The sequence below is a fragment of the Microcaecilia unicolor genome, chromosome 2, assembly GCF_901765095.1.
Source record: "Microcaecilia unicolor chromosome 2, aMicUni1.1, whole genome shotgun sequence".
In the NCBI taxonomy this organism is placed as follows: Eukaryota; Metazoa; Chordata; class Amphibia; order Gymnophiona; family Siphonopidae; genus Microcaecilia; species Microcaecilia unicolor.
The window spans coordinates 364,610,443-364,632,318 of NC_044032.1; the positions used below are offsets into that span (position 1 = coordinate 364,610,443).

At 43.7% G+C, this 21,876-nt stretch overlaps 1 protein-coding gene across 5 annotated transcripts in view; it reads right to left on the minus strand.

Moving 5' to 3' along the window:
* Positions 1-581: 581 nt before the first annotated feature.
* PRAG1 (PEAK1 related, kinase-activating pseudokinase 1) overlaps positions 582-21,876 on the minus strand; it is a 115,566-nt gene continuing 94,271 nt past the window's right edge. For all 5 annotated transcript variants that reach the window (XM_030194527.1, XM_030194528.1, XM_030194531.1 and 2 more), the window contains 2 exons: positions 19,874-20,607; positions 582-2,067 (listed from right to left, as the gene is read on the minus strand). In XM_030194527.1, coding sequence (XP_030050387.1) covers positions 1,045-2,067; positions 19,874-20,607 — 1,757 coding nt within the window. In that variant the 3' untranslated portion in view covers positions 582-1,044. The remainder of the gene's footprint in view (positions 2,068-19,873; positions 20,608-21,876) is intronic.

The window sequence follows — 21,876 nt, forward strand, 5'->3', positions numbered from 1 at the left end:
GTCTGTGTATATGTTTGTGTTCATATGGTGGGCATTTGTGATGTTAAAGTGGATGTGTGGGAAATGGGTGTGAAGGTGTAGAAGGCAGGGCTCTATCTACCTAGGTTGCTTGTGGTGGTGGTGGTGGTTGGGGGAGGGGGGGATACAGATGTGCTTTTAGAATCTCACACTTCTCAGCATTCTATAGCTTCCAAAAATCTTGGCTCTCTGAAAATACTGACTCGATAGTGCTGGCTTTTGAACTCAACCAAAATATTCAATGGATAAGGGAATGCACCAACAGATGCATTATCAGTCCCTTTTGTGTAATTCTTTACAACATTCTGTTTGTTGGAAAGTATCAACAAGCTCTACTAAACATCTTCTTTGGTAGTAGATTTTGCATTTTATGCGGGGTTCCATTCCTCGCTATCCCCTGAACTCACAGCTAGGCCTCTTATGGTGTAGAGCCAGGGGTGTGGGTCCTGCTACACCTGCAGACCCAGTAGGAAGGGCTTAATGAGCCTACCAACCCTTAAAAAAAATGTCTTATGAAACCGTCTGCCTTCAGAATGACCAGACTTTCGTACAGGACACAGATGCAACAACCAATATGTCACTCTTTATTGTTTAGCAGTACCTGACTGTCATAAATTAGCAGCACATCTGCTACTAGATTCACATATACTATATAACCTCTGAAATTTCAGAGGACTTTCATTTTCATTAAAAAAAAAAAAACAACAACAACAACAAAAAACAATAGCCAACATTTGGCAGAACAGCAAAATCCTTGAAGGCTAGAAATCTACAATTTACAATATTGTTCACATTTGAGAGTGCTCACAGTGAGTGTAGCAGATGTCTACAGAGTTTAGTCCTCTTTCTTTAACACAAAAGTGGGGTTGTTTTTGGTCTTCAACACTTTTTTTTACACAGCATATGAGAATTGTAGTAGCCAAGGGTTTTGGAAACAGAAGATAGTGTGGGGCAGAGGAGCTGCATACTTAGTGGTAACAGTGTTCCCAGTTACTGCAGGCCTCATTTAAGGCCTACAGGGGCAGATCACAGTAACTGGAGTTGTCTGAGTGTATGGTATAGAAAGCATGGATCTGCAGACGCTAAGTACTGACAGCATAGCCAGTCTTCCAGTTCAATTCCCCGCTCAGGGTCTAAGGCCCTCTCAGCAAACTTCATCATCATCAGTGCCCGTTTCATGTCAATCCAGTTCTGCAAGGCACTGTGAAGAGCTTCTTCGTGACAAAAGGGCTGACTGGTTAAGTCTTTTCTGGGACCCCAGAGCAGGCACTGCAGGATCCTTTTTGCCTCAGTGATGCGGATACGTTTGATTGGATCTGCCTCCAATAGCAGGTGGGCAAGTTGCTGGAGGCCTTGGGAGTAGATGGAGAGGTTGGGCAATGGTGGAAGGTCTTCTTGACTGTACTCCTGCTCCTGCTCCGTAAGAAAGGCCCTCTCCTCGAAAGGGTTAGGCTGGTGGAGGAGTTCATAGATGAGGATACCTGTTTGAAATTCATCAAACTTTTTGTACTGAGAGGCAGATACGATCTCCGGAGCCAGCCGGGCCTGATCCTTTTTCAGCCTGGAGTCCATGGCACCAGACCTCTGTTTGGCTTTGGAAAAATTACTGACAATGAGCCGTGGCAAGTGCTTTTCACTCTTGGGCTTACCACAGCTGGCAGAGGGCTTGCAATGTACCAGCAGCAGATTTTCCAGGCAGAGATCCCGGTGGATGATGCCATGTTCCTTCAGGTGCTCCAGGCCATTGCACAACTGAAGCAGCAGAAGACATACTTGTCGCTCGTACATCTCCGGCAGGGCTCTATGGTCCGACACAGAATCCTTTACATAGTCTGCTGCTGTCTGGTGTGGCACCTCTCTGGTGATGACCACAATACACTCATGTTCATTGGTGCCTGTAGTTGAAGTGCTTCTCAATATTTCAGGTGACTGGATCATACTGGAGGGCACAGAGGCTAAGAAATGTCCACAGTCCTGCTGGATGTTAAAGTGGATTGGCAAGGAGAGGCTGCAGTAGGAAGCTGTTTTAGATTCTTGTGCTTTGCAAATCTGTTTAACAAATTATGAAAAAAAAGAAGAAAAAATGGATTTAATAACCATGGAAAGAAATATATAGTACAATAAGAGACCTGTTTTACAAAGAAAATTCAGATTGGAATTGAGCTGGCTGATGTTCAAAACCATTTAACCAGTCAGAAACAGCACCTGGTTGGTTAAATAGTACTTAACTGGCTATGTGCTGATATTCAGCGGGGGATAGCCAGCTGTCTCCCACTGAATATTCCCTATTAGCACTTAGCGGACGGTTACATTACACATGATATAACTGGCTATCCACTGATTTTCAGCAAATTGGAGGGAACAGATGATGTGAGATCTGTAATAGAATTAGCTATAAAACAGAGGAATCTGAGCACATAGAGGAGTGTTTATTCATATTATCTGATTATCAATTGTTACTTTTATGTAGTAACTCAGAAGCGCTTTACCCTCTTTATATGTACAGATACACATATATATTTAAGTATATGTAGAAGGTATTGATCTATTTGCTAAAATAACAGAAGGCAAATGCGAAATACAATCAGGGATTAGTTTATGAGTTATTTATTTTGATTTATTCAGATTAGGGGACAATAAGATTTATTTCTTTATTCTCAATTGAGTGGAAAACAACAGCGAGAGTATGTACATACTTTATTAGTAAATGGAACACTTCCTTGTGCGATGATGGTTCCTATGATTCCACCAAATATTCCCCTGGGGATATAATGGTGTGATTTGTTAGAACTGCGCACATATCACTTAATTTAATTAATTAGCATTAATTGGAGTTGATAAATGAATGAATTCTGAGCTAAATTAATCAAGTTAAAATTTAATGCCAAGAAGCTCAGAGTGATGCACTTGGGGTGCAGAAACCCAAAAGAGAGATACCGAATAGGAGGGGAGAGATTAGTAAGCTCGACTCAGAAGAAAGACCTTGGGGTGTTGGCATAGGCGCCCCGTATAAGAGGCTTGGGGAGGCTAAGCCTCCCCAGCCCGCCACTGCCCCGCCCTTAAATATTATAGTTTTGCTGGAGTCGCGGGCAGCCAGCATTGAAGACATCGGCAGGCTTACGCTGGTTTCAGCAGCCTTCCCTTCCCTCGTTGCAAGTCGGATGATGGCTCCGCCCTCTTCTGACGTATTTCCTGTTTCTACTAGGGTGGAGCCATCATCCGACTTGCAACGAGGGAAGGCTGCTGGAACCGGTGTAAGCCTGCCGATGTCTTCAATGCCGGCTGCCCGCGACTCCAGCAAAACTATAATATTTAAAGGTACGGCGAGGGGAGGGGGGGGCAGAAAGGAAACAAGGCAGACGGGAGAGGAGAGGAGGGTTGCTGCACATGGTGGAAGAAGGGGAGAGGAGGGTTGCTGGACATGGTGGAAGAAGGGGAGAGGGCAGGGGAGAGGAGGGTTGCTGGATGGAGGGAAGAAGGGGAGAGGAGGGTTGCTGGATGAAGGGAAGGGGAGAGGAGGGTTGCTGGACATGGTGGAAGAAGGGGAGAGGAGGGTTGCTGGATATGGTGGAAGAAGGGGAGAGGAGGGTTGCTGGATGGAGGGAAGGGGAGAGGAGGGTTGCTGGACATGGTGGAAGAAGGGGAGAGGAGAGGGCAGGGGAGAGGAGGGTTGCTGGATGGAGGGAAGGGGAGAGGAGGGTTGCTGGACATGGTGGAAGAAGGGGAGAGGAGGGTTGCTGGATGGAGGGAAGGGGAGAGGAGGGTTGCTGGATGGAGGGAAGGGGAGAGGAGGGTTGCTGGACATGGTGGAAGAAGGGGAGAGGAGAGGGCAGGGGAGAGGAGGGTTGCTGGATGGAGGGAAGGGGAGAGGAGGGTTGCTGGACATGGTGGAAGAAGAGGAGAGGGCAGGGGAGAGGAGAGTTGCTGGATGGAGGGAACGGGAGAGGAGGGTTGCTGGACATGGAGGGGGAGGGAGGAGTGAGGAAGGAGATGAGATAACAGAAAAGGAAGAGAGTAGAAAAACTGCACATGGATGAAGAAAATAGGCAAAAGCTGGATCCACTGGACAGTCAAGTTTGCGGAGGACCCAGCTTTTACTTATGGATGTAGGACAAGAAATGAAGAAGAAAGGCGGAAAGTAAACAAATAAATGGAAAGGAAGCCCTGGAAACGGAGTTAAGAGGACAGATAGCAGCAGAATCGGATACTGGGCCAGCACAATCAGAAAAACAAAGTCACCAGACAACAAAGGTAGAAAAGATCATTTTATTTTCATTATAGTGTTTGGAATATGTCCACTTTGAGAATTAGGTGCTTAACATTAAAAGTTTATATTTATTTACTTATTTATGGCATTTTATCCCACATTAAACATGAATTATGGTGTTTTGTGGCTCTACACATATCATGATATTATGATCCCTTGTTTCATATTGTTGACGGTCTGCATTTTCCGTATGGGTGGTATATTGGTGTATTAGGTTCTGCCCAGTGTAATATTTATGGTACAGTAAGGTTCAGAGTGTGTTTTTGCACAAAGTTGTGCATAGTGTTTTGCAGTTGAGCGATTGTGGTTAGTATATGCTTTGAGCAACCACTTTATTCTTTGACATATGATACATAGCTAATATCTAAATTTAATAAAAGGTATTAATTGTGACATTTATTTTTTTTTTCTGTGTGTGATCAGACAATTATGGATTGATTTATTTATTTATGTTAATTTATATACCGTATCTTATTGCATCTGCAAAACAGAACGGTTTACATATATATAAAAAAATTGGTATATACAAATAAACAGACATAGGAATTCCATTCATGACAGGAAAGCACAGCAATCAAGATAAACTACATAATAAATCAATACAAGTTAAAAATCTAATATCCAGTTAAGCTATCCCATTTTTCTTTGTCTTTTTGACCTTATCTCATTATGCTAAGTTCTGTTCTACGTAGCTTATAAAGAGAAAGGTTTTCAGAAGTTTTCGGTAATGGAGATAAGATTTCTCTAATCTGATCTCCTTTGGAAGGCTATTCCAAAGGGAGGGTGACAGGTAGAAAAAAGCCGATCTCCGTGTAGATTCCCACCTAGCCTTAGTAAGAGGGGGAATGACTAACCTGTTATCTGTTAGGGATCTGAGAGTTCGCATAGCGGTGTAGGGGATTTTTAAATTCGACAAGTAGCTAGGGTTTAATGTGTGAAAGGCTTTGTGTGTCAGGACAAGAGCCTTAAACTTTATTCTTGCTTCGACCGGGAGCCAGTGCAGATGATGCAATAAAGGTGTTGCTCGATCATCCCTCCGGGCCCTACAGATCATACGTGCTGCTGTATTTTGAATTCTTTGTAATCGCTTTAAGTTTGCTTGAGTAATCCCAGCATATACAATGTTACAGTAGTCTAAACGTGAAGTAATAAATGCTGATGTCAGCGTTTTGAGAGAGTCCTTACTTATTGAATTTCTGACTGACCGAAGCCGTCTCAGATGAAAGAAAGATTTTTTCACTACATCGGATACTTGTTCCTCAAAGGTCAATGCGGAATCAATAATGACCCCGAGATATCTAAAAGACTTAACTGTTGGAATATTCTGACCAAATAGCACAGGTACCACAGAGGGATATGTGCCTTGCCCTACTATCCAAGATGTAGTAGTCTTATCCGGGTTCAGTACCAGCTGATGTGTTGTCAACCAGTCTGCTACTTTATCCAAGCATATTTGAATGGGTGTAAGATCTATGTTCGATGGTCTAACATAATGGATAAGCCCCCTTTAGCCTCCCCAAACAGTTGGGCCACCGACCGCCTATGGGTGTTGGTGTCCAAGGATCTGAAGGTTAAGAAACAATGGTATGGGATTTGTGTTGCAATCTGTACGAGAGACTTGCTGACCTGAACATGTATACCTTGGAGATGACATGATACAGACGTTCAAATATTTGAATGGTAATAATTCACAAACAAACCTTTTCCGGAAACGGGAAGGTGGTAGAACTAGAGGACATGAATTGAGGTTGAAGGGGGGCAGACTCAGGAGTAATGTCAGGAAGTATTTTTTCACAGAAGGGGTAGTGGATATGTGGAATGCCCTCTCGCGGGAGGTGGTAGAGATGAAAACGGTAATGGAATTCAAACAGGCGTGGGATAAACAGAAAGGAATCCTGTTTAGAATCTTAGTGGAGATTGGGTGGCAACACTGGTAATTGGGAAGCAAAACCAGTGCTAGGCAAACTTCTATGGTCTGTGCCCTGATACTGAATAGATATGGATAGGCTGGAGTGTAAATTTTAAGGGACTTTAACGTTAGCTTCAGAACTTTTAGTACAAGAACAGTGCTGGGTAGACTTCTACTGTCTATGCCCTGAGAAGGGCAAGGATAAATCAAACTCGGGTATACATATAAAGTATTGAATAACATGTAAAAATGAGTTTATCTTGTTGGTCAGACTGGATAGACCGTACATGTCTTTATCTGCCGTCGTTTACTATGTTACTATGTTTTATATACAGAAAAGGATGTCTTATAAAATTATGCAACCAAAACCATGCATATGACAGGATGGCACATATGTGTTCTGGGGGAGTAGTGACAGAGTTGGAATATACTTGTGTATTTTATATGCAAGTACATGCATAGGGTACATATATACATATACATCCTTTGGAGCAAGTGTAAAGTTGTGTATGAAAATGTGTGTGAGCCTATTCTGTGAAGAAAACATAGGTGTCTGTATTGTTTGCACAAGATAGACACATTTTTTTAACTTATCACAAAGATATCTTATAATATTACCCTTGTACAGAGCTTCTAATTTACATTTACCCAGTTCCAAGCCTGAATTTCTGACAACTCTTTTATAATGTATATATGGTATCTCCAGCACTGATTTCACCACACAACCTTTGGATGTGAATTTAAGACCAGGATTGACCACAAAATCCTCCCTCCCGTTATTTGGTAACTTGTGGCTCCGACTATAAATGAGGACAGTGCAGTAAAATGCGCTAGCCTTGCATACAAGCTAGCTTGGATTGGGCACACAATTTTGTGCGTGCCATGTATTGACATGAATTTTGTATCCAAGCTAACTGTGCACAAAGTCTTAGGTACACAGTCCACAGAACATTTAAAGCCTTGCTAATGAAGCTACTAGCTATTTGGCCATGATGTAGAGACAAGTACAGAAAACAAGGCAACAGAGCACAGCTTTTTTTCTGGCATCCAGCATTGGTGAAAAAAAAAAAATAGAGCTGAGGGAAGGTGTAAGAGTAAAGTGATGTTATCGGAGTTGCAAGCTCATCCACTCATACCAGGGGCGTAGCCAGACTTCGGTGGGAGGGGGTCCAGAGCCTGAGGTGAGCGGGGTCCAGAGCCCGAGGTGAAGGGGCACATTTTAGCCCCCCCCCGGCCCCGCTGACCCCCCACCATTGCCGACCCCCCCATTGCCAACCCACTGCCACTTTTCACAACCTCCCGCCGTCGCCTACCTTCGGTTTTGCTGGCGGGGGACTCCAATCCCCGCCAGCCGACATCCTCTTCGTCCTGCAGTCAAAAAAGTCTTCGTTCTGTTGCATGCTGACGTCCTGCACGGTCAACGAAGACTTTTTTGACTGCAGGACGAAGAGGACGTCGGCTGGCGGGGATTGGGGTCCCCCGCCAGCAAAACCAAAGGTAGGCGACGGCGGGGGAGGGTTGAGAGGGTCGTCAGGAGGGGGGTCCAGGAGGAAATCTACGGGGGCCCAGGCCACCTCAGGCCCCACGTAGCTACGCCACTGACTCATACATGTGCTGGAATGCTATTCTGCACATCAGTATAGGAATTGCAAAAATTGTATGCGCAGAATAGCATTCTAGCATATGCACGGATGTCTGTCCATACAACCCATTGAGTAACAATTTTTGTGTGCAAGCCAGTAGTGCACAGCCACTGGGGAGCAAAACCTCTGCATTGTGCTTGCATTAAGAAACCATTTGCTGAGCTTTAGCATACAGCTCTAACACAGTTACATTTGCTGAGCTGGCGCTAATAAAAATGCAGGGGGAATGTCCTTGAGACAGCCCAGGAGACGTGCATGTCGGACAACAGTCCCCCTGGGTCCGACAATAAAGCAAGATGAAATGAGATAAGTGGAAAAGTTTTGATAATTATAAGAGGAGGCTAGGTGTAAAAGAACCAGTGAAGATTTTGATGTTGTATATATCGCTGCAATTGAAATCATAGCGATTAACATCACTGAGGTTCTGGGGAAACCAGTGTGAGACGGTTTGAAGATACTAAGATATAAGTTATAAAGATACAGGACTTTGAAATATCCTGAATTAGTATGATAAGAAGCTGTATTTATATATTGCTACTGGATTTTAAAAATCTGTGATGTATGGTGATTGAAGATCCAGTTTCAAAAGTATTAATTTGCCTCAATATTTAGTCACTAACCTAGAGCAATAAACACTGGGACCGAGGCCTATAAGCAGGCTACTCTGGGTGACTAGACTGGGTATTATAATAAAAGAGGAAACACATTCATAAAGACATCTTATAGGTACAGGGAAAGGGGTGTGTGCGTGTGTGTGTGTGTGTGTTTGGAAATTATTGGGATCAAGAAGTACACTAGATTCCTATCTATATGTTCCAGGATTTTTAAATAGCGGCAAAGAAAATGGCAATTTAGGGTAGAGCAGCAAATAGATAAAGAAGGGAACATTAAAGGGTTTGATGCACTGCAAGGTAAAAAGGGTTATTATCAGGAATCTATGGCATGTTAAGGAAGTCAGAATTCTTATCCCTCCTCCACATACTTACATGTCAATCTGACTTTGGGGGACAATTACAGGACAATGCATGGGAACTAGTGTTTCCTGGTATATAGCACATGCCTTGATATTTTCCACAATGATGGAAAATGGAAATTAGGTGCTACTTAAGAGTGTATATGACTTCTGTAAGATTAATGTACCCTCTGCTGAGAGCTGAACCCAGTCCTACTCTTTTATCTGTCTGTAGCCGTGGTAGCCAACTTACCTCAGAATGAACCCAAATCTCAGGAGGGTAACCTTACAAAAGTAGTAACTCTAACCACATAAATAAGAACAGGATGACAACTAATGTGAGTTATTTTTAGAGTGAGCATATATGATGTAAAGAGAATCAATTGATGTTATAAAACTCCAATTACCTCATTCAGGTAACAGTATACCAACACTATATTAAAGTGCAAATCAGATAATTTTATTGCACTTGTTTAATGGGTTAAAATGTTAAAAGTGTAAAATAAATAGTTTAAAAGATGGTTTAAAACCTGCCTACTGGATCCAGATAATTAGAATTCTAAAATTTCTTCTTACAGCAAAACTCAGGTAAATATGATGTAAATGTATTTAAAATTGTTTAAATCAACATGAAACTCTATGGTACTGCTTTAAATCACTTTTTCCTCTTACAGAGTCTTTCCTCTCCTTAGTTTATAAAGCTTTAATTTTTTAAAAAGTGTATTAAATGTGAATTCAAACTTTAAAATGGTTTCTTCATTTTACAGGATCCCCAGTTATCAATATAAGTAAATACATTTATTTAGTTTATTTTTGCATTCTTGTATCCCACTGTTATCCAAAAACAGGTTTCGGTTCAAAGTAGGTTACAAATTATGTTCTGACTGGTTGTTATAATTTTGCTCTTACATTACATATTTTGTATTGATGCTTGTGTTGGTGATTTACAGTTTCTGTGTGCACTTTGGTTTGGGCTTGTAGTGTTGACTTATGATTTGTATTTGTGATAATATTGATGACTAAATTATTTATAGTACTTTTTTTTTTTTAAGAGGTATGTTTTCAGTTCTTTCCTAAAGTGTAGATAGCTCATGATGCTTCTTGTGATCTTTGGTATCGAGTTACAACATTTGGAGTCCAACACAGTTGAAATTGGCCATGTAGATTTGTATGTTATGTTTCAACAGTTGGGTTTCCAAAAATACTAGGACTAGGGGGCATGCGATGAAACTAGTGTAGTAAATTTAAAACAAATCGGAGAAAATTTTTCTTCACCCAACGCATAAACTCTAGAATTCGTTGCTGGAGAACGTGGCGAAGGCGGTTAGCTTAGCAGAGTTTAAAAAGGGGTTAGATGGTTTCCTAAAGAACAAGTCCATAAACCACTACTAAATGGACTTGGAAAAAATCCACAATTCCAGGAATAACTTGTATAGAATGTTTGTACGTTTGGGAAGCTCGCCAGGTGCCCTTGGCCTAGTTTCTGTATTATGTTACTTTCTTTTTTTCAAAGTCCCAGAGTCTTTAATGTCTGTGTCTTCTTCTTTACTTATCTGTTCCAGCTTTCTTTGGTTGTGTGCTTCATCTGTCTTGGTGGTCTTTGTCTATCTTTTCTCTGTAATTTGACTTTAAAATAAAGGGAAAAAGTCTTCCTTCCTGTATGTGTGTATCTGTTTTTATATGCTTGCCTGATACAGAATACGTGAACTGTATCACTACCTAATAAAATAATACTTTTCAGAACAAATTCTGTCTATGATTCTTACTATTCTTTGTTTATACTTTCCCCATATTAGCTAAAGGGGAGCTTGGCTGACTTCTTCCATATTCTTTTTTTCTTCAGCTGCAATGTAGTCCTCTCACCCTCGCAACATACACGCCAGCAATTAAATTTCTGAGGGAAATTGAAAGAATTTTAGATATGAATTTCCCAATTATAACTGAGGAATTATCTCCTTGGCAAAAAGTGTTTCTATTCTCTGGAATAAGAAATTAGTTTTCTTGAGAATAATTTCTCTCTTTTCAATCCAAATTAATTACTTCTTCATACTATCTTTTCACTCCAAATTATTTATTCTTCATACTAATAGATGTTTGTTTTCTCATATTTCCTCCCCAACACAGGGATATAAATACTTTTCAATTTCCTTAGCCAAACTCTGGCCCAGATGCACAAACACCAATGAGCTAGTAATGTGGTTTTTACACTGGTTCTAGTGGGTTTAGTGAGCAAGGAGTACAGTAAGACATGCACAAAAGGGTTCTCCAATCTCTTTTCCTGTCACAGTAGCAGCTAACGAAAATTGTATGCAAAGCTATTATGATGAGCTAATTAGTATACAAATGTACATGCAAAGCGATGCACAGCTGTTTCCCGAGCAATGCACAGCAGCAGCCCCTACTTAAACCATGGAAAATTTAATGTGAGGTCAGGAGCTGCCGATACTGCCTGGTGGCTGGCTAAAGAGAGCTGTCAAAGCTGCGGACAGGCCAGTTCTGCCAAGGAAATGTCCATCATATTAAAAAAAATAAAAAAGAAAACAGTATCAAAGAGAAAGGGGCCATTATCAAATAATACTGGTGGTAAGGAAGATCATAAACTCTGCCAGTGGACTACATAAATACATAGGAATGTTGCTGGATTTTGAGCCTAAGGTTTTCCTGTTGAATGTGCATCCTCAGTCACTGAGAAGAGAACGTGATAGGTTGGCTAACCTGTGGTGCCTGACAGCCAGAATTGAAATATTGCTACACTGGAAAGCCAGCAGTTTCCCAAAGCAGGACTGTGTGATACAGTACCTGCGGGTTATATATGGTGTGAACAAGATATAGAACTGAAAAAGGGTCTGTATACCATTCACAGAGTGGATGAAAGGGAAAGAGGCATAGAGGGTAGAGGTCCCTAGAACATTAAGAATATAAAGAGGTGAACTACAATGAAAAAGATATAGGGGGGGCGATATACAGATTGCGGGAATTAGCCTGGCTAACTCCCGCAGTTGGCGCTGAGCCTGGATATTCAATGCTGGGCCGTTTCTAGTGACCGGCACTGAATATCCGGTTTATTTGTGTCAAGGTCAAACTTAACTGGCAAGCCAAATCGACGGATAGCTGGTTGCATCACTCGCTATAACTGGATAGCTGTGAATTTGCAGCGGGTCACGGCCAGCCATGTCCTGCTGAAAATTCACGGATAGCGGGTTATGGGACATTTAACTGGCCAGGTGCTGATCTTGGAAAGTTAAACTCTTTTCAATATCTGGGGGATAGAGTCCAAGGGAGGGCAGGTAAAGGACGTGGGAAATATCTGGCGCTGAGCTGGAAGAAATCTACAGGATAGTGAACTAGTATCCCGAAGGAACGACTGGGCACTACTGGATGGGGTAGGAGAACTAAATCAGTATTAGAGTCTTCTGCATGTGCAGGCACTCTGGCAAGGGTACAGTGAAGTTACTTACCTGAAGCAGGTATTCTCTCAGGACAGCAAGGTCTAATATTCTCAAGAAGGTAACGTGGCATCACACTGCCCAGTCCAGGCTTTATGACAAGCCATAAGAGCTTTTGTGGAGCACGAGACACATGCAACCATGCATGCAAGGGTACCTTCCTACTCACCTCTCTTGCATGGCTACCACAGTTAAATACTACTGCAAGAAAAATAAAAATAGGATACAACTCCTAGGGGAGGTGGGAGGGTTTGTGAAAATATAAGCCCTGCTGTCCTGAGAGAATTCCTGCTACAGGCAACTAACTTCGCTTTCTCCAAGGACAAGCAGGGCATTAATTCTCACGAGTGGGGTATCCCTATCATCCAGGCTCACAGAAAACAAACATTTGTCAATTGGGCCTTGCAACGGCGAGGACATAACTCAGATCAATATGAAACTATATACAAACTGAGTGAGCATGCAGCCTGGAACAGAATAAAACGGGCCTAGGGGGTGGAGTTGGATTCTAGACCCCAAACAGATTCTACAACAATGTCTGCATGAAGACCACATCACAGCCTTGCGAATTTCTTTAATGGAGGTTTACAAGTGGGTTACTGATGCAGCCATGGCTCTGACATTATGAGCCTTGACAAGACCCTCCAGTGTCAGCCCAGCCTGGGCATAAGTGAAAGAAATGCAATCTGCCAACCAATTAAAGACTGTGTGTTTCCCAATGGTGACCCCCATCCTGTTGAGATCAAAAGAAAAAAGTTGGGTGGACTGTCTGTGGGGCCTTGTCCGCTCCACATAGTAGGCCAATGCTCGCTTGCAGTCCAAAGTGTGCAAGGTTCAGTCGCCAGGATTGGCATGAGGTCAGGGAAAGAATGATGGCAAGACAATCGACTGATTCACATGGAACTCCGTTACAACCTTTGGCAGAAACTTAGGGTGTGTGCAGAGGACTGCTCTGTTGTGATTATATTTAGTATAAGGTGCATCCACCACTAAGGCCTGAAGCTCACTGACTCTACAAGCTGAAGTAACAGCCACCAAGAAAATGACCTTCCAGGTCAAGAACTTCAGATGGCAAAAGTCAGTGGCTCAAAAGGAGCTCTCATCAGCTGGGTGAGAATGACATTGAAGTTCCATGATATAGGCGGAGGTTTGACAAGGGGCTTTAACAAAAGCAACCCTCTCATGAAGCGAACAACTAGAGGCTGTCCACAGATGGGCTTACCCTCTACACGCTGATGATAACCATTAATTGCACTGAGGTGAACCCTTATAGTGTTGGTCTTGAGACCAGACTCTGAAAGGTGCAGAAGGTATCCAAGTGTCATAGGTGCCCCTGGCCAAGAATTTTACATGCCTTCTGCTGCTTGGAGAACTGGTGCACTGACTCAGCCTGCTTCAGTGGGAAAGAGTCTGCCAAGTCCATCAACTTGCGCAAAGTCCTGCAAATAGACGCTCGTAAAGAGCTGGTATGATTGTATATGCCTGGAACATCTTTCTCCCAAAAGAGTCCAAGGTCCTAGCTTCTCTGCCATCTTCTTGGGCATGACAGGGACCAACAGAGTGGACTCCCAGTTCTGATCGAGGACTTCCTTGAGTACCTCATGGAGAGGGACAGTCACAGCTTCCCTAGGAGGATACATGTAGTCAAGGAGTTTGAGCATCTTAGCCCTGGGCTCAACCTCCACTTCCAAACAAAATGGAATAGCCTCAGCCATTTCCTTTACAAAATAAGGGAACGAAAGGCTCCCCAGAGACTTTCTCCTTTCAAGTGGAGGGGAGGGTTCAGAGAGGATAACATAGGACTCATCTGAGAAGTACCGTGGATACTCCTCTGACTCATGAGCGTTCCTCATCAGTGTCAGTCAAAAACTTCGCGTGGGAGGGCTGAGACCAAGCCTGCCTTGACTTTGAGGAACTATGTCCTAGAGAGGGGCGTCGAGAAGTCGGCTCCTGCCTGGACTTTGGCGAAGCTTCCTCCACCGATGTCGAAGGGGTACCTGCTTTGGTAGCAGTTGACACCTGGGCCGCACCGGGCTGGACGGTGGGCATAAGCACCTCTGACACCAATGCACACTGCTGCAAGATGCCATCCAGTAGCTCAGGGAGCAAGGCCCGGATACACTCATCGAGGGCAGGCTCAGGAAACATTAGTGTGTTGGCTTCGAGACAGCTGACAGGCTGCAGAACAGATGGGGCCGAGACGGAAGTTGGGTCCTGGCTGCCTGGAGATGGGTACACCAGCACCTCCTGGACAGAGGAGGAGTGATCTTCCCGGTGCTGATGCTTCTCAGGTGATGAGTCCCTCGATTCCCCAGAGCTCCTGGCATCATATGACAAGGAAAATGCTTCTTGGCCTTCGCCCAAAGTCAAGACTCCTCAGTGCCAACGAGGACGTTGAAGCCTCACATCGCCTTGGGGGTCAGGTTATACGCTGGCCAGTCCCGGGGGCCCTGACCAGCAGTCCGCATTAAGGCAGGTGGAATCCCACCTGATGCACTACTGCTCCCAGTGCCGCTGGGACTTGAGGCAGCCATAGGGACTGATGCTCCTGATGCAGTCTTTGACATCGACGACCTCGATGCCGACTTCGAGGACCTGGACTTGGCTCCAAAAATCTTCTCTCATTGAGCCTCTCTGGACAGTTGTGTCCTTTTCATCATACGAAGACACCAAGAATGAGCGTCTGTGCCAGAGATTGTCCGATTGCACTGGGTGCAACACTTAAGAGCCACTGGGAGCTTTAGAGAACATGGATGGAAAAATTTCCGATGATAAATCAAAAGATGCGATGGTGCCTGAAAAAAGGGGCAAGACAACAGGAAAAAAAGACGGGAAAGACCAGACCGTAGGTCAGGCCTAAATACTGCCTAGCGGTTGGAAAAAATGGAAACTTAAAAATGGACAAAAATTAAAAAGGTATAGGAAGAGAAGGGAAAAACAAATGCCCCAAAAGGCGCAGCGGGGGGGGGGGGGGGGGGGGATATCACTGAAAAAACGCCAAAGGCATCAAAAAAACAAAGCTCTTCAGACCAGGCGTGAAGAGTGAGTCAGAGACAGTCCTGTCTTCACTGCGGTAAAAAAAAGAACTGCAGTAGCTGCGCATGAGTGGCAGGTGGGAAGGCACCCGTGCGTGCACAGTGGAACGTATCTCACGCTACACAAAAGCTCTTATGGCTTGTAATAAAGCCTGGACCAGGCAATGCAGTGCTCCATTACCCACCTGTGAGAATTAATGTCCTGCTTGTCTTCGAAGAAACAAATATACATGTAGATGTTTGGAGGGATTACCAGGCACAGACATACACAAATATAAAAATACGTATTATTTAAGGAACTAAACAAAAAGTAAGATTGTCCAGGATGAAAAGAATCTAGAAGGGGTGGGGGGGGGGGGGGGGGGGGAGAATGTATGGCTTGTGATGTTTTGTACTACAATATTTGTTTTATTTATTTTCCAACTCTGTGCTTTCTTTCTTTTTTTTTAACTAACAATTTTAATTGAATTTTAACAATCTCCTCATTTTTTTTGGGGGGGGGGGGGGGGAGGAAGATAGAATGTGCTAGAAGGAATTGTTATGGCAACTCCTATGTGGGCTGGTTAAACTGGAAACCCCTATAGGAGCACTAGGGTCAGTGAGCACACACTGATACACAAGATCCTATATTGTCTGCTGGTACTGTTGCCATCAAGCTTTGGAAAAATAAGAGAAGGAAGTAGATAACAGGAAGTGGAGGGTTTTGTTCATCATCTCTGAGTTCAGCTCATGTGAATTTTTAAGTGTTACAAGTTTGGGAAGTAGTAGTACCATAGTAGGTTATTGTTTAGGGAGCTAGGATTTCCTGTTGCGTTCTATTTTGAAGGACCAAAATGGCCAAAAGGAAGCTATTTCCCATTGTGCTGCTGTCAAAGGACATGCGAGTTTCCTCTATCCTTTCAATCCCTCTCCAATCCATTGATGGGTACACTATACTTTTATAAATCTACAAGAATCTGCTAATGAAGATCAAACAACTCTCATATTTTGGTGAACCAGCTAGATGCAAAAGAGGCAATTTTCTGAGGCTGAGGAAACAGAATATCAATTCTTATTTCTAGGCAGAATAAAAGGAAAGACGGAACAGGAAATGAATAAATGAACCAATCAATCAACAGTGGCTTTGGTGTCACCTGTGCAAGGCTTGCTTGTTTTCAAGCCAACAGTTTCCCAGTGAAAATTTTCTCTCTCGACCACTTCATTGTTGTACAACACCCTTAAGGCTGATCATTTTATGATGTATATTCAAGGTCACTGCTGTCTCCTGAAGTCTTCAGTTTTAAATTTTAGTCTTAATTTCATAATTTATGTTGTCATTTCTTGATAGGGGTGTGGCGGCTGTATATTTTCATTTTAGCTATGAATCTTAGCCCTATCACAACAGAACCATATTTAAAGTTTGAACAATAAAGAGAAAATGGTTACTTTGTAAAAATTTAAGATATACTTTTAGCTGAATAAATTTTACCTAACCAGTCCCTATATTGTGTGTGTGTGTGGGGGGGGGGGGGAGGGTGCTAAGTAGGAGGGGCTACTGGAAGCCCACACAGCTGATATGGGACAATGGACACTTACAGACACTTGTGTGGGAAGAGAAGGAAAGAACCACCATGCTTGCCAGAATGTGTGTGCTCATAGGCCCTGCAGTAGCCTAAGGTTGCCAACTGAATACAGATTTGCCCAACGGGGTTGATCTAGCATGGGTTTACCTCAGTGCGTACAGAGACACGCAGTTCTGACTTCTCCTTAGAAAAGCAAGACTAAATCAAATATTCAAATTTCTTGTAACATCTGGAAAAGTAACAAAAAAAACCAAACAACCAACCAAACAAACAAAACAAACAAACAAACAAACAAACAAACAAACAAACCACCGAACCACCACTACCAAAAAAAAACTAGCAATACAATTATCTTTTATCTTATTTTTAGGTTTAGCATTGCAGGTGAATGTTCCACAGCACTTTCTGCTGACATTATTGTCTGCACAATTTCTAGAAAGAATTTTTCCCCTTCCAGAAGTCCATGGAAGTTAAATCACTGGGCAAATGTGTTATTTCAAAGCTATGGAAGAAAAAAGATTTTGAAAGCTCTTTGTACTTTTTTTTCCCAGTTGCAGCTTAACACCACAAGAATACTTGGATGTAGTAGCATATCAACAAGATAGACCGAATATCTACATGATATCCGGAAAAAAATGGGACCCCCCAACTTTTTTTCCAAATAACCTAAAAATGTCCTTCGGTAGCAGAAACATCTGCCTGAAATTAGAGACATTTTCGAGTACTTTATTTTTCAGCAGGATGGAGCTCCATCAAGATCACAAAACAGTTGTGCTCTTAATGAAACCACAGAATTCATTGAGCCAACAACTCAGTAGCATCAAAGACTTTGTGAAGGTGTCAAGGTTGAAAGAGGACACTTTGAACACAAATTGTGAATTAACGAAGAACCCCCCCACTATTATTCTAATGTATTTTCAAAAAGTCATGGGCTAACGCACAAAACTTACTGCACTGGCAACGTTTGCTTTAGACTGGCTGTAGCCAGTCTAATTATCCATAGCCAGATGCACTAAGGTCCCTGTAAAGAATCGCTCTGTATTTTCACTTCGGTAAAATTTACCGATTTGGAAATACAGGGGGATTTCCAAAGCGAATCACATGCAAATAAGCCGGTCACTGCTTTTGCAATCAGCTCATTTGCATGCAATGGGGGGGGGGGGGGGGGGAACCCAGTCAGCCAGCTAAGCATGCGTAGAACAACCAATTGCTAAGTGTGGCTGCTCTGTGCATGCTCAAAGCGGTGCTTGTATACTGTTTTCATACACGCAAAGAAGCTGCGTGTATGAATGCTGATTTTTTGGGGGGGGCTTGGGGTCGGGGTGTGCTTCAGCAGCGACTGATGAGCAGACTCGAGCACAGAGGTAACCGCCGTTGAGATGCTCTGTGGGTACTTAGGATCCCAGCATACTTAAATGGCAACAACTAAAGGTGGAATGTATTTCAGTGATTGCAGCTTTATTTTCTCCACACTGCTGATTTGGGGGGGAGGGGGGGAGACAGAAGCAAATTTTTTTCAGAACCACTTCTCTCCTTTCTCTTGTGTGTTCTGCGTTTTCTGGGGGCAGTATGAAGATCGAAATGTGGCAGCAGCCTTGTTGTATAATGAGGAGGCGCCGCGCAGGCATGAATAAGGAAGGCTCTTTTCCTCTTTCATCCTCTTCCCTAATGACTTTTCTATTTCTGCCACTATAGAGGACCCTGCGGCTGTGGAGTACTTGCAAGAACCGTCAGGTCCGACAGCTCCAGACCTCTTGTTAAATTTTCAACAGTAAAGGTAGGGGCTGCTTCTGTGCATCGGTTGGAAAACGGCTCTTTGCATGCACATTTTGTATAGTAATTAGCTCATTATAATAACTTTGCATTCTATTTTAATTAGCTGCTTCTGTGACAGGAAAAGAGCTTGGAGAACCCTTTTGTGCACATCTCATTGAACCCTGTGCTCGCTAAACTGGCTAGAACCAGTGTAAAAACCATGTTGCTGGCTCATTAGGTTTTGTGCATCTGGCCCTCAGTGAGTAATGCAGAAAGAGGTTTTCCGTGGCTCTAATGTGTGGCATTAGCAGCCACTGAGAAACCTATGCAAATGTACTTGCAACAAGCTCATTATTATCATAAGCATTCCATGTGATGCACAGCTCCAGAGCGCCTAGCTTTAATGAGCTAGATTTTATGCAGCTCTGGAACTGTCAGAGAGGAAGAAAACCCAAAACAGGCAGCTGCAAAGGCTGCCCTGCTTGTGCTCCCTACCTCTCCCCTGCCGACCACCCCACCACAGAACAAAAAATAATCCATGGTGGTCCAGTGGACCCCTTCTCGGGCCCACACCACCCCTCCCCATGCCATAGCTTAAAACGTTGGAGGCAGGAGCAACACCTCCTCCCTTGGCTCTCTTAAAATGGCAGTGCCCAGCCCCTGCCTGGTGCATCCTGGTGCTTAGCCCCGCCTAGTGCATTCCAGGATGCACCGGGTAGGGGCTGGGAGTCACCAATTTGAGAGGGCCAGGCCCGAGGCAGATGCTGTTGCTCCTGCCCTCCATCTTTTTAGGGTATGGCATGGTGAGGGGAGGGGGTTCGAGAAGAGGTCCACTGGACTACCAGGGATATTTTGTTTGGGGTTGAGGGGGTCAGGAGGTAATTCCACTGGACCACCAGGGATTTTCTGCAAGCTGTAAAATGCATTTGACCGCTTCGAGTCGCAAACAATGATCGATGCACAAAAGGGGATTTGTGCATCTCATTTGCATGCGATCCTTTTTGTGCATTGGTCGCTGTTTGTGAACCAGTAATTTTTCCTGCGGCACCTGTACTTAACAGGTGCTGCTGTGCATCGGCCCCCAAATATTTAAACAATTGCAAAGTATTTTGAAACTATGTGAGGGGTCCCTGTTTTCCCCAGACACAGTGTACGTAGTCTTCTTCTGCCTTATCTCGTGACCCCATTATAAGCAAAACACATTTAGAAAGAGGTTGAGCGAGATCAACATATGGTTGACCACCTTTACACCAGAAAATGCAAAACAATGAATGTTCCATACATACTTTGATTGCATAGTTGTTTTGTGGGTCCTTGGCACAGGTAGCACAGTAATAAATTGCATCTCCAGCATCACAACAGGGCTTGTTGCATGTCAGCTTAAAGAGTGACCAGTTGGTTTCATCAAAATGCAGTTCGGTCTTCTGGTCACGCATGAAAGTGTCCTCGCACCTGGCTGCCAGTCGGCGCAAGGATTCAGCATACAAGCCCCCTAGTTTGGAATACACCCCTTCCTTGCTGTCAATGTTGCTGAGGAGATGATGGAGTTGCAGGCTGGAGCCTGATGAGACATGGCTGGACACGCTGAGCTGCGAGGATGAGAACGTGGGCATAGCCCTGTTCTGGAGGCAGGATCTGTTCCTGTGCCCTTGTCCTCGACAACCTTTTTCTAATGATTCACAGGAGGAGAATAGGGGGTGATTATCTCCTGGGCTAGATGGACAACTGAACTGGGATGCTTCCTGACTGCAGACATTCTCCGGGTGGCTTAAGCTCAGTTTGGGGCTGCTGGCGTTGCCTGTCCTCCTTCCAGGAGAAGCTTGATTCCAGGAGGAGTTGTCAGGTGCTGAAGCTGCTCTGCTCACTGTCTTCTTCTGTGGCAAAGGAGGTGGCTGCAGGGTCCCGCCCTGTTGTGGGTTTTCACTGGAAACAGTGGGGAAAGAAGCAGAAGGAGAGAGCTTCCTCATGCCGTGAACAGGAGAGGGAGGCATAGGTGACTGAACCACTTCACAGGAGAGTCCTGAAAACCAGAAATGTTTGGATTAGAAACTTCAGTATTACCTCAGCCAAAGTGGCAAGTAATCAACCAGCTCAACAGTACCCAGATGCAACCATTCAGCACTAGCAACAAACGTACAGGGTTTCAAGAAATAGGCTGAAGAAAGTCTAGAGCTCAGTAGCTTGATGAAAGAACAGTCCCCCATCCCTCACACACACACAAAAAAAGGATATTAAACATTTTAGCACCAGCCAAGGTCACCTTATTGAAACTCTTCCCTAAAAAGTAAGATCAGTAAAACATAGTACACATTACGGCCACTGGACAAACAGAAACACTTGCAATCTCTCCTTTGTCATTAGCCCTACTGCACTTTCCTGATCCTTATTCCCTGGTGCACATCACTCCTACATCCTTGATAACACCACTGCTCTTAATACTGTATACCACAAAGCCTTCCCAGAGTGTTTTTTTGCAAGGTGTATTAAGCCTGTCTCATGTCGGTTTAGAAGGTGTACTAAATGCCAGGTACTTCAATCCAGTCTAAAAGTCGTCATCACAGAGAAGCATTTTAAGAGTGGGTTAAAGCTAACAAAGATCCTTTGGGAACACACACATAGTGCATCTCAGGCTGCTTCAAGCCCAGGTTCAAATGCACCCTTGATCAGATCCTAGGAAAGCAGAAGCGCACACCCTCTTTTCTCCTGCTGTGCAGGTAAAGGCGAAGAGAAGACCACCGATTTACTCTGAGGCCGAGGCAGTGGTTAAAACTGTGAAAAGCGTTATTCTCTCTCTCTCTCTACGGCTCAAGCATTTTCCTGTCAGTTATTGTTTGACAAAGCAGCAGAAGAAGTTCTGAATCAGCACACCCGCAGCCCAACAACGCACCAGAGGACACCCACGCTGGCATGAAGCACTCCACATAAAAAAAAGTGCCCTCTATGAACTGCAATGTTTCAAAAGCACTCAAGAAAAAGTGATATTACTGGGCCTATACAAAAAAGGTTACTGGCGGTAACTCATACCTGCAATTCTGCAAGGGGCTCTTTCACAATTTCCCTTAGCCTCTGCAAACAGACATGCCAAGCAAGGTAGTCAAGGAAAGTTATAAAAATCTCACATTAGGGTTTCCAGCTGGCTCGATTTGTTTGGCTTTTGCCCCCTCCCTCCAAACAGGCTGATCCACTTCTGGTTTTAACCCACTGCACACATGAAATTATATTTGTTTTTCCTTAGGAAAATCAGAATTACAATCCTATCCTGAGCAATGAGGCGTTGTTCCCTCTATGC